Here is a 12,338-nt window from a genome sequence, read left to right on the forward strand (position 1 = left end):
CGGAATATATCTTTCTTCTTACCTGAAGCTTTTGTCAGGCTCATGTTGTGATTCCTCAGCGCTTCTAAAGCCGCGTCCATGTCCTCCTGCGTCCACGACTTTGAACCGTGATGGTGCGAACTGGACTGTCCACTGTGCCCCCTCGAGTTATTCTCACCAGAGTCTGACTGACCAGAACTTCCTGATGGCATCAGTCCCAATAGCTCCGGTGTTATCATCATCATGTTGTCGCTGTCGGCAGCGTTTTTCGAACTTACGCTCGCCCGATCCGACATATGGCTATCTATGTCGATCGTGTCCGAGGAGTCCATCGTGTGCAACGTTTCGAACTTGATCTTGACGCTGTCGCAATTCTGAATCTCTGCGAACAGATCGCGGGAAACAGGCATGACACGACGCTGCTGTTGGCGCTTTGCACCGAGGAAACTTGGTAACAACTTTTGCGACGGTATATCTTCGCCGTGGGACTCACGAAAGTTACTCGGTAAGCTTCGATGGTACCTGAGGATCGATAAGCGAGCGCTGTCGAAGGCGAAACTGGACGCGGAAGGACGCTAAATGAGGTTGCGTGGGCTGCTGCTACGGACCGAGCAACGCAAATCTAATCGCGACCAGTTAAGCGTGATTAGGCCAATTATTTTGATTCCCTGTCCGCCTAATGACCGGCTGTACTTTCAACCCGGTAGTGTTCTACCCCTCGCCGCGCCCTCACGTCCGAGGGAAATGTACGACGTTGAATGGACCGAGTAAACGGGAAACTTCTATCACGCGATTGGGCCAAACAAGACTCGATGATCATTTATACTATTAAAATTGGATATATTTAGTCACTGAAGTATATAGTCTTCGCGAAAGTGACGTTCTAAGTCGCGCAGAGCCAATAAGAAATCTTGCGGAGAAATATTTTTAATTTTTTCAACACGTTTCATGCCAGCGAATAAATTTGACTATCACGTTGATGACGACGATATTATTTTTGCTACATTTGTTAAATAACATGTATTTTATAATAATTTTAAAAAATTACAAAAATTATTGTAAAGAAAATGATCTAATACTAGTACACTATATACTGCATCATATTATGAGTCTAATGTACCAGATTGCATCATATATAAATTATAAATCCACGTATGATAAACAATCATTTTTATTTTATTTATTATTATAATTACGTTTTTTTTTAGTCGAAACAAATATAGTCGAAACATCAAACGATCTGAATGGAAAGTCAAGCGTGGGTCAATGGTGATTCATGTGGCATGGAACGCGTTAAAAGGCCAACTTGTTAGTGCAGTAAAATTGACACAATTAAACAAATTACTTTTATAATCTTTTTATTCTTTTCCGAAAAATTTCTCGGATTGACATATGCTTACTAAACATTATCCTCTTGAAATTGTATTGTAAATTGTTATCATCTTAGAAATTGTATTTTTACTTTGCGTGATGAAAAAAGAGTCCTTTACACTTAAAATATGCATATCGTTTTCTCGTTTATTGTCTTTTTCATAATAAAGAAGCATCTCATGATATCTTTTCGCAACCAAATCCGCTTAGTTTTGTAATTATGTTTGGTCCAGTTTCATTTTGTACTGTTTATTAGGAAAAATCGATTTAAAAAAAGAATCCTCATGAATTTATAAGGATTAAAAACGATTATTTTATTTCGTTTTATTTCCGTGTACAATTGCGGCAATCATCACCGAGAACCGCTATTTTCGAAGTAAGAAACGGTATTCGAGAAACGTAAAATTTTATACCTGTAGAATGATGATCCGGATCCCTCAAGTGGGTGATGGTAGTGCCGACCAGGGTGGCGCTGGGTGGGGTGGGTTGGGTCTCGGGGGGCAAATCGACCTCTCCGGGATCCGGATGGTGGCCATAATGCCCTAGCCCTGTGTGACAGAACATGTCACCTTTTTATTCAATGTGAAAGGGGTCCGTCCAAATCGATCTTGAAAACAGTAAATCGCCCCACACCTGGAAACTTCCGAATAATCGCGACACAAGTTCTTCTTGTCTTGTTTTTTTTAATTTTGACCATAAGTTTTTATTTATTTATTGAAACGCAAAATGCAATGCACATATCAGAGATATATATTATTTTAAAAACGTATAATGTGTGTATATACATATATGTATATGATACATATTATAAAAAAATTTCAATAAAAAAATTTCAATAAATGAATAGAATTGAAAATTAATACTGCAATTTTCATTAAATAAAAAGGCTCTAAAAAATTTACGTTGAGAAATAGACAAAGAAAAAGAAATAAAGTCCGACATATAATATATCCAGATGTGGGGCAAAAATCTCGATAGATCTACTTACTGTTGTTACTCGTGCCGTTACCGTTGTTGTTGTTATTGTTATTATTATTACGTTGGCAAGTTTCCAATGCTACTGCTGCTGTTGCTGTCTCCGTGCACTCTTCATCTTCAGCCTGCCAGTCCCGATGGTTCTGTGGAATATCCGGTACGAATTTAGCGTCGACCCTGACGAGATCGAATCGTGCGCCCGCCAACACGGGAGAACCATTGCATTTGTATCTATGCCTCACTTCGTCTTTTCAACGCGTTGCAAAATCAATTTTCCACTACTATTAAATTCAAATAGACTACCTGCTACGATAATTTTTTCATAATATAAACGTATTTCTTATAATTAGCATAATTTACAATTAAAATCAGTGTTTATAAGAGCTTCTATCAAGAATTAAATATCACGTTTGTTAACGAATTAAATGACGTCTGGCTACTTGGGTGATTAATTTAAGAAAATTTCCTAAAAATCTCAGAACAATATCATAATAAATGTATATGATTACATAATTAAATTAAGAAAGCCTCTTTAAAAAAATCTCAGAATTGCTATCATATATAAATAATCCTTCGTCGATCAAATTGAACTTTAAAAGCATAGTTAATACTTTGATTGTGATCTATTTGTTTTTAGATAAATTTAAATTTATAAAAGTAATATAAAATACAACTTGACTTTTAAAAATTCATTGTTGAAAATTCATTGTTTCCTAAGAATTTTTTCAGATTTTTATACACTTTGAAACAACTGATAAAAATCTGCGCTAAAGCATAAAGATCCAGATTGTTGATATAAGGTTGACATAAGGAAAAATTTCACATAATTACGAGGGAAGAATAATTATAAACACCAAACATTCTTTGCGATATTCATAAAACATTATTTAGAATTAAGCCTTGATAATTTCAGTACTGGTACACGGTAGTGTATTGCAGAGAATTGAAAAACTTTTGCTCTCTAAATTTTAATAAAAAGTGATGAAATTCAACTGAAAAAGAAAAGGAGTTTGAGCATAATATAATTTCAATATCGATGTTTGCATGTCAATTCCAACACCATAATACCATACAGATTGAATTTACACACAAAAGTAAGGTTAGCTACTCTTTAAATTGTTTAGAATGAATTCTCATTCTAAAAAATGAAGATTGAGCTAACCTTGAAAAGGAGGACTCAGTTTTCAATCTTTAAGAGTGAGATTTCACTCTTTAGAGTAAGATTTATTCTAGACGTTTTAGAGAATTTTACGTTTTATTGATTTTTTAATCGAATTTTCACTATGAATTCACTGATGTCCTGAATGGCACATTTAAGATGTCAATGATCCACTGATTCAGATTTAAAGAGTGTATCTGTTAGCTCAATGAAATTACCTCTTTATTGTCACGGCTGTAATCGTTAGCCTCTTCCTCTTTGTAGCGATCGTAGTGTCTCGGATCGGTAGGACGCGGCTCGAATGTGGGCCGCTCGATTCTGGGTCTCTTGTATCTCTGATGGTGCTTCTTCAGCTTCGTGTAGTTCAATCTTGGGGTGCCGGACTCTCTCGGCGGCGAACTCAGACTCACGGGTGGCGGACCGTCCCTGTTCTCCGGCACCTCGCACAGGCCCTTGATCTTTAGCTGGTCGGCCGTCTTCAAGAGCGACTGTGGAAGAAAGGGAAAACATTATAGATGGCTAAATCAGCGTGTAACTTTAAAAGTAACATGTCGCATTTAAGCGACGTTATCTACGTATTTTAAGAAATTAACGAAGAACACACGCACTTGTGTGTGTGTGTGTGTGTGTGTGTGTGTGTGTGTGTGTGTGTGTGTGTGTGCGCGCGCGCGCGCGCGCGCGCGCGATTAATACATAATTTTTGAAACCATTAGACAAGTTTCTTTAAAATTAATTAAAATATTATCTAAATTATTAAAATATATATTCTCTGAAACGTTTAGAATGAATCTCACCCATAAGTCCGACTTTTCATTTTCTAATTAACTCGTGGTTAGGCTTAACCTGATGATAATATAAAAATGATATTTTTTCTAGCTATCGTTAAGGTGGTTCTTTAGTAAAGTGTTGAAAATTTGGGGTGCCTCACCAGGGCCCACCTAAAATTACAAATATCTGCATAATTTGGATAAAGTGTTAAAACTATTATAAAATTGACGATTCTGTAACTTTTACAGTTATTACACATACATTATAAAACCATTAGTTCAGTGATTAATCATAGCTTAGAAAAATACAATTTTTTACTATGAAGCTAAGAAAGTCTAAATCACAAGTTATATGAAAAACCGGGCCTTAAGGATTAAAAATTGAGTCACTCTTTTTCAAGACTGATTCAATTTTCACTCTTTAGAGTAAAATTCCATTCTAAAGAATCGAAAGAGGGTATCTTACTGTTAGTTAATGTCTAAACAATGCGTTTATTTATTTATATTTATTACGTGAGCTTTTGTATCAGAAATTATCGTCGAGAGAGTCTAGAGAAGATTGACGTTTGTAAGTTAGCGTCTACCGCATGGAGGAATCGCCACACGTTCGCCACGAGCGAACAATTAATTCGTTAATTAACGGGATCGTATAATCGAGGTGGGCCGTGTACGGAAACGCGCGTGGAAACGCCGCGTTCGAGAATCAAGGCGCGGACGCGGAATAGAAAAATACTCATTTCGGTAAACCGCTTTGCGAGAGGCGGACCGCGCGGGTCCGGTCCGATTGGATTTGCATATTTCTCGCGCGAGAGCTCGTCGTCCCGGCATCTCGTTCCGCCCGGCGGCGGTGTAATTTCATCTCGACGACGGGCGTCGGCGGTGGTGGAGACGGCGGTGGTGATGGCGACGGCGGCGGCGGCAGTCGCGGCGTCGACATCGAGCACCGTTCACCCACCAAATGTCGCTTCTGAAAATCAGCGCTGGCGATCCACTTTCGGCGATCGTTGCAATGACATCAATTCGAGACGTTCGCATGATTTCGGCTTTTGAACGACCAATTTCGCTTCTTCTCGCAGAAAACTGCCATCGAGAAAATGCTTGCATTCTTTCAGCTTTTATGAACGCGAGGCGTGTGAATTAGTCGCAAATATATATATTTGGGAGGCAAATGTTTTTGCGTAGGTTATGGATCAGAAATTTAAAATTGAATAAATATTCAATCGAGTATTATCGAAACTATAACAAGAATGAGTTATTTTATAAAATGGTATTATAATATATAATTATAAGTATATGAATAAATATTGCATTAAGATTTTTCAAAATTCATGATTAATTTTCAAATCAAGTTACAACCTTCTTGATACGAGTTTGAATGTATAATTATGTGAACAGAGTTTTTAAAATAGAATAGCAATTCTTTTATCCAGACAAAGAATCGAATTCTAATTATACTGATATAACTGATTTAAAAAGGTATATTTAAATATGTATATTTAAAATAAGTATAAAAGACTGAAGGTTCGTTACAAGTTCGCAATTGTATATGTACGACCTCTCGAAGTAACCTTGAAATCTCGATGCGAGGGAGAAGGAGAGGGAAGTTTAAGAGACGAATGAACGACGAAACGAGAAGGAAGTGAAGTCACGAGAAGAAAGATGATGGACGCCATCTCCGCGTGGCGTAACCGCATCAAGTCGCGTGGCTTCTCGGGATGTTAGAACGTCCACGTGGTTGACCTGTATAAAGGGCCTTGCTCAGAAGGATCTTACGGACGATGACCAAGAGAAGAAGAACGATGACGAAGCAAGCAAGAAATGTGAGAGTGACATAGTAAGAGAAAACGAAAGAGCGAAAGAGAGAAGACCTAACGGCAGGAACTCTCGCGCTCCGGGGCCTCTCTGTTCTTTAATCAAGCCGGGGGTAGCACGATTAGGCGGGGTCTGCGTGGTTGCCGGCGGCGTGAGAGTGGCACCGCGGTGGAGTAACGGGGAGGCAGAGGGGATGGAAAGAGGAAGAGGACTGAGGGACAGAGGCAGGTTGCACCGAGGAGGGGGGGTGTCAGTGGCGGCTGGAACGCGTTGCGTGGGTGGAGAATCGGAGGGTGAGATGGCAGATCAGGCCTGGATGGATTGAGAGTGTGACAAGGAAAGCAGGAGAGAAGGGGGAAAGAGGGGGGGGGGGGAGAGCGACAAGAGTGAGAAAGAAAGGGAGAGATAAAGAGAAAGGTAGAGAGAAAAATTCACAGAGAGAGAGAGAGAGAGAGAGAGAGAGAGAGAGAGAGAGAGAGAATAAGAGAACTGAGAGGAAAGAGGATGGCGCGATCAGGGAAAGGGGTTGTGTAGAGAGGGCTGAAACGTGGCGGAGGCAAAAACGCCTGTAGGAAGAATGGGGAGGCCTCCGACGCGGCTGTCGCGGCCCCAGGGCCGTATCGACCACCCCCAACCCCCGATACGCACACTCACACACCCCCTCTCTCTCTCTCTCTCTCTCTCTCTCTCTCTCTCTCTCTCTCTCTCTCTCTCTCTCTTTTCTCTCGGTGCTCACAACGGCATCGACACCAATGACTTCCAAGCGTTTCCACGCGCGCACACGCGTTCGCCTGTCCCTTTCTCTCACTCATTCTCTCTCTCTCTCTCTCTCTCTCTCTCTCTCTCTCTCTCTCTCTGTCTGTCTCTGTCTCTCTCGTACCTTCGCCGGCTCGTTACGGCCGGGCGTGCACGGCCGCCCGAAACGTCCGCGGATCTTCGATCTCGGCGGCTCGGGAGTTTGATGGCGCTGGTCGGGTCGTGGGGCATGCGATAATCGAGCGTCTCCGTCGAGACGAATGAGAAAGCGAGCGGACGACTACCCCCAACGAGAACGACGACAATGGCAATGACAGCGGTGCGACTTTTGGCAAAGAAGATCACGCCTCAGTTCTCGGATCCGGAATATACGCATAAAGCGTCAAATACAATAACTTATTTCATAAACGTACTATATTAGAAATTGGAATCTTTTTAAGACGTTTCATTTTTTCAGTCTTGGAAATTAAAGATGCAGTGAATTTTTAATTTCAATACTGCACAGTGTATACATAGCATACTAAATAAAATTAAATAAAATTATGTCTAGAGAGAGTGCAAAAATGCAATAGTATTACTTTCAATCTCTTGCGTTTTCTCGATGCTGTATACAGAAAAAAATATTACTAATTTAACTACTCTTTTATAAAATACTAATTAACTACTCTTAATACATATTTCTTTAAATAATACTAAGTAAATGTTTACTTACAGTAAAAAATAAATATTTACTTAGTAAAAAAAAACATAGTTAAATTAATGGTTTTTGTATCAAATAAATATATGTTTAAATTTAGTAAACACTTAGAATTATTCAAATAAATATTTAATTTTTTTTCAGTGCAAGTTAACAGTTAACTCATAAAGTTTGATATTAATCCGCAATGCAAGTTAACCGTTAACTCATAAAGTTTATTAATTTAGATAAATTACTGAGATTCGAATTTAATGGCGACATTTATCTTAGTATCAAGAAGAATAATTTCAGTAATTCGTCGTATTTTCCAAGTTTTCCCAGTTTTTCGTGAAAGTGATAAAGTCAGCTGTTGAACAAGTCGGTTGTAGAAAAGGTCTCCATTACTATCCTTCCAATGCTACAACCGCTTTCCCCATGTAATTGAAGGACACTCGATAACAATGCATGACGCGTTATAATTTCGGTACACATTGTCTGTTTTAACAGCATTCGTTCTCTGTCGGTTAATGGATCGGATCGAGTGATTCGCAATTCGGGCAAAATTGTCAAGGATCCAATTTTATCACGCCGCAACTGTAATGGATTTGTAATAATAAAAATTATCGTGTCATTGTCTACTTACGATGTATAGAGTAATTTAATGTAATGCATCGCAATTATATTTTATTGGTAAAATGTCCATGTGTATGGTAAATATTTGCATTGCGTACTAAACGTTGAGATATTATCATCTTCAAATTTTTATATCCATTCTTAATAGTGTGCTTTAACATTAGAGTTAAAATTTATAAGCAACGAGAAATTAAAATGCAATAAGTGCATAACAATAATATAGTAAAAGAAAGAAGAGAGAAAAATTGTTTGTTACATGAATTTATCTGCAACTCTGTGATCAACAATTTAAAAATACTTTGATGATTGCTCGAAATTTGAACTTGATAAATTGATCAAATACAATTTTTTATTTATTTTATTAATAAAAAATTAACTCCGAATTATTACGTATACATCAAATTAACTATAATTAAAAATTACACAATTATTATACAGAAACTAAAAATAGTAGAGGCGATAGACAGATAATTGCAAACATCTTTTACAATCGACTTTATTAAATTTTATTTTATATTATGATGAATAATATGAATAATATGTATATTCAATTGTGATTAAACAGTTGTTTTTTTTAAATTGGCTTGTACATGAATTAATAATGCGCTCAATTATATTAGGAAACTGATAGATGTTCCGCAACTGTAAACGCACAAAGAGCGGATCTATGTTCTCGCGAGACAGGTACGTTACATGATAAATCAAATTCGGCGGGGGCCACGAACGTACAACGAGGGGTCTCGTCCGTTGCAATGAAATTACCGTGCAATGAGCCGCATCTCCGTGTATCCGAACGAAATGACGTTCGATTCTCGGTGGAATTCCCTCGGTGGAATTTCGCTCGCGTTGTCGTTGCTCGAGTTCGACAGCAAAGGATGCAGAGAAGGATGGAGAGCGATACAGTCGGAGAGAGAGAAAGAGTAAGATGGGGGGAGGGGGGGAGGAGGGAGGATGGTGTATAGGTTTCGGATTGCGCTCGTGGAAAATGGCGTTTCGTAGTTCAATTAAATAAATAAAGGGCAGAAAAACCTTTGCTAACACGCGGTGCTTTAACGGCGACGGCACTTGGAGAACCACGGACGAAGGGTTGCATGCGCGGGACGTATTGGGGGAACGAAAAGGGGTTCGATGCGGGGTTAGGAGGAGGAGGAGGAGGAAGAGGAGGGAGGAGGAGGGGGGGGGAGGAGGCGGCGGCGGCGGCGGTGGCGGCGGGGCGGGTGGTTGGTTGGTTGGTCGGTTCGGAGGTGGATGCATAGGGGTGGTGCCATCGGTTCGGAGGCAAGAGGGACATCGCCACACCGACAGAATCCGACCTCACCAATCAATACTTAGGGTTCAAGGACATCGGCCGACCAATTATCCTGGACTAATTGATGCGAGACAGTGGCGAAAAAAAGCCTGATTTTCTTTTCACTTCCTCGGTAGCTTCGCTCCGCTTCCGGTTTTGGCTCGCCTGCGTTTGCTTTCGGATCACGTCGATAATAATCGATGCGCGAATTTCTGAATTTGTAGAAAAAATAATCTTCGCAAAGTAAATGGTGTAGCCAGAGTATCCAATCTGGCCAAGTTTCATTAGATGCTTCTTTATGAGAAAAAGACAAATTGCTAGCTTCAATTGTCTTAAGAAGGCAGTTTGCTTATATTTGTTTGCTTATGTTTGTTTAATTCAAGTTTTTAAAGTTATTACAACTTGCATTATCATACTGTGAATTGCCAAGTTAAGTTTTACTCTGTGTTTTTTTCTAGAAAAAAACTTCTGAAAAGCGTACTTGTAAAAGTACAGACGTAAAAAGTATCTGCTCGTACTTTCAAATAAGGGACATCTAATTCTGTAACATTACAGCGGTGTTGATGCAGTTTCGCATATGAAACAAACATGAAGTTGCGAGACTTTCACAAAAATTATAAGGATCATCGGTAAACTCTCTTTCTCCAGAGTCTAGTGCGTTAAATGTTTCCTAAAACTGGCAGTATATCTTCTAACTAAAAATCTCTAGGATCGTTTTTCGTTCGCTCCAGCATGCGTTAATAAATTTACTTGTCGGTTAAATCGATTTGCTCATTCGTTTTCGAGTTGATAAATAATTTACGAAAATGTCAGAGAGCGTCGAAGAAGATGTATGAAAAGTTCGTATCGAGTCTGAGAAATCCATCGACTGAATCGGAAAGACTTTTCTGCGTTCGACTCGCGAGTGAAACGAGTGGCTTTTCTGTATGAAAAGAAATAAGGGAGCGATTGAAGCGCACGAGGTCCAACAGGTGCAAATCCGCAAAAAAGCTCGACCTTCGTGGAAAGGTTTCACGGAAATGGAAAGAAGAACGCGGTAAGAGAGGAAAGGGCAACGGGAAGGGAGGGGTTGTTCGCCAAGAGAGAGCGTACTGAGGGAAAGTACGGTGCTTTATATAGAGAGAAGAAAGAAAAGAAGAAAAAGAAGAGTGAGAGAGAGAGAGAGAGAGAGAGAGAGGGGGGGGGGGGGGGAAGAGAGCGCGTGGAAGAGAAAGAAGGAAAAAGAGACATGAGGCAAAAGCACGTCGGTGAGAAGAGGAGGCGCAAGAGGGATCCCCCGAAGACGGTCGTAGGGTCGTCTCCACTATTACGAATACGGCGCCATAACGGAATTGATAATGTAACGGGCGTCACGAGTATAACATTCTCTCTCTTTCTCTTTCTCTTTCTCTTTTGCGTTGCTGCATAACCTCCTTTCTGAATGGAAGCGCGACCCTGGCCGCACCACGTGCTCGCCTTCGAGTAAACGTAAGAATACGACCATCAGGTGCCTTTTCGCAGTCTTTCGCGAAGGTGCATTCAAGGGGAATGAGGATCGCATAGTATATCTATATGGCATCCAAGCATCAATATTTTGTTATCCATTGATAACAATGTTATACACTTTCGATTAACATTATTGATATTCAGCTGATATCTCGAAATATCTGACATGATGTACACAACGACGCTTAGCTGACAAAGTAAAATAATAAATAACGAAAATATATTGAGGTTTTTTTATTGTCAATATTTTTTTGTCATATTTTATCACTGCAGATATTAGAAAGAAAGAAATATTTCGAGATATCTCGTGTGGTGTGTATAGTAAAAAAATACGACATATATTAAAATAATCGTACTTATTAGATATTGAAGTATACATGCTATTAAATATGGATGGTATATTGATGACTAAAAGAAAGTAACATTTCTATCAGAGAAACAAATTTTCCTGATTTTGACTTTTACAAATTTTTTCTATGTAACAACATCAATTACAACAATAACGCCCATTTTTACCAATATAGAGTAACTTTAATCTCGTTCAATTCAACTTTTTTTCGAGTTGATTAAAAATTAAAAAAAAATGAAGTTGAACCGCGAGATTAAAGTTAATCTAGATTGGTATCAACATAAATCTATTACATCAATCTGTTACAGAATTAAAATTTCTTTCTCGTAAAATTTTGATTGCAGTTAGGTCTCTTAATTTTCTCGATAATTTAGATATGAATGAGGAAAAATTCGACTAGTTGCGACCAATAGTATAGACGCAATCGGATATTTACGAATGTGGAGCAGAAGTCGGATAATGGGAGAATGGTCTGGCTTCGCTGACAGTTTAAAGGCCTCTCCTAAGAACAACCCTCGATTCGTTTCTCCAAAAGAAGAACGCATCCTGCTTTTACGAGCGTATCTTCTCATGGGACATTCGGCTATATAGATGCTCCAAATGTTGCAAATCGCGCGTACACAGCGTAACTAACAAGACAATGTTTTCCGTCACATATTTTCGGCATTGAATCGCTCACTTTTCATCAATCGCCCGTATGACAGTGCTATCAAACTCGGAATGAAAAAGTTTTTCACGTCCGTTGAGAAAACGCCAAGTGATAAGCGTTGTTAATATTGTGGTTTGCGTTTAACTTATCAATTACGTAGTCGAATAATGAATCAATATTTATAATTGCGTTACATAATCTATGTATTTATAATTTTCTACAAAATTTTATAACTTCTTTTAAATATACATATTATTAATATTATTTTTAATCTGACAGAACAGCGTACTTTTAATACAATGGCCAATTAGTTTGGCATAACATATAGTTTCAAATCTTACAGTGTATAATTATATAAAAAGAAAGTACAATAAAATATATAAATTATATTACACATTTACATTAAAATATTTTCACAAATTTTCAAGCTTGCAAAGTA

At 38.7% G+C, this 12,338-nt stretch overlaps 1 protein-coding gene across 3 annotated transcripts in view; it reads right to left on the reverse strand.

Annotated features, from left to right (window-relative positions):
* The window catches only part of LOC108694072 (protein bric-a-brac 2-like), a 64,040-nt gene that overhangs the window by 1,889 nt on the left and 49,813 nt on the right, over positions 1–12,338 (reverse strand). For all 3 annotated transcript variants that reach the window (XM_018203357.1, XM_018203358.1, XM_018203355.1), the window contains exons 4-7: positions 3,703–3,972; positions 2,339–2,468; positions 1,764–1,919; positions 23–361 (exon numbers count right to left, since the gene is read on the reverse strand). In XM_018203357.1, the coding sequence (XP_018058846.1) occupies positions 23–361; positions 1,764–1,919; positions 2,339–2,468; positions 3,703–3,972 (895 nt within the window). The remainder of the gene's footprint in view (positions 1–22; positions 362–1,763; positions 1,920–2,338; positions 2,469–3,702; positions 3,973–12,338) is intronic.

The sequence above is a fragment of the Atta colombica genome, unplaced genomic scaffold (genome assembly GCF_001594045.1).
Source record: "Atta colombica isolate Treedump-2 unplaced genomic scaffold, Acol1.0 scaffold112, whole genome shotgun sequence".
NCBI classification, from domain to species: domain Eukaryota; kingdom Metazoa; phylum Arthropoda; class Insecta; order Hymenoptera; family Formicidae; genus Atta; species Atta colombica.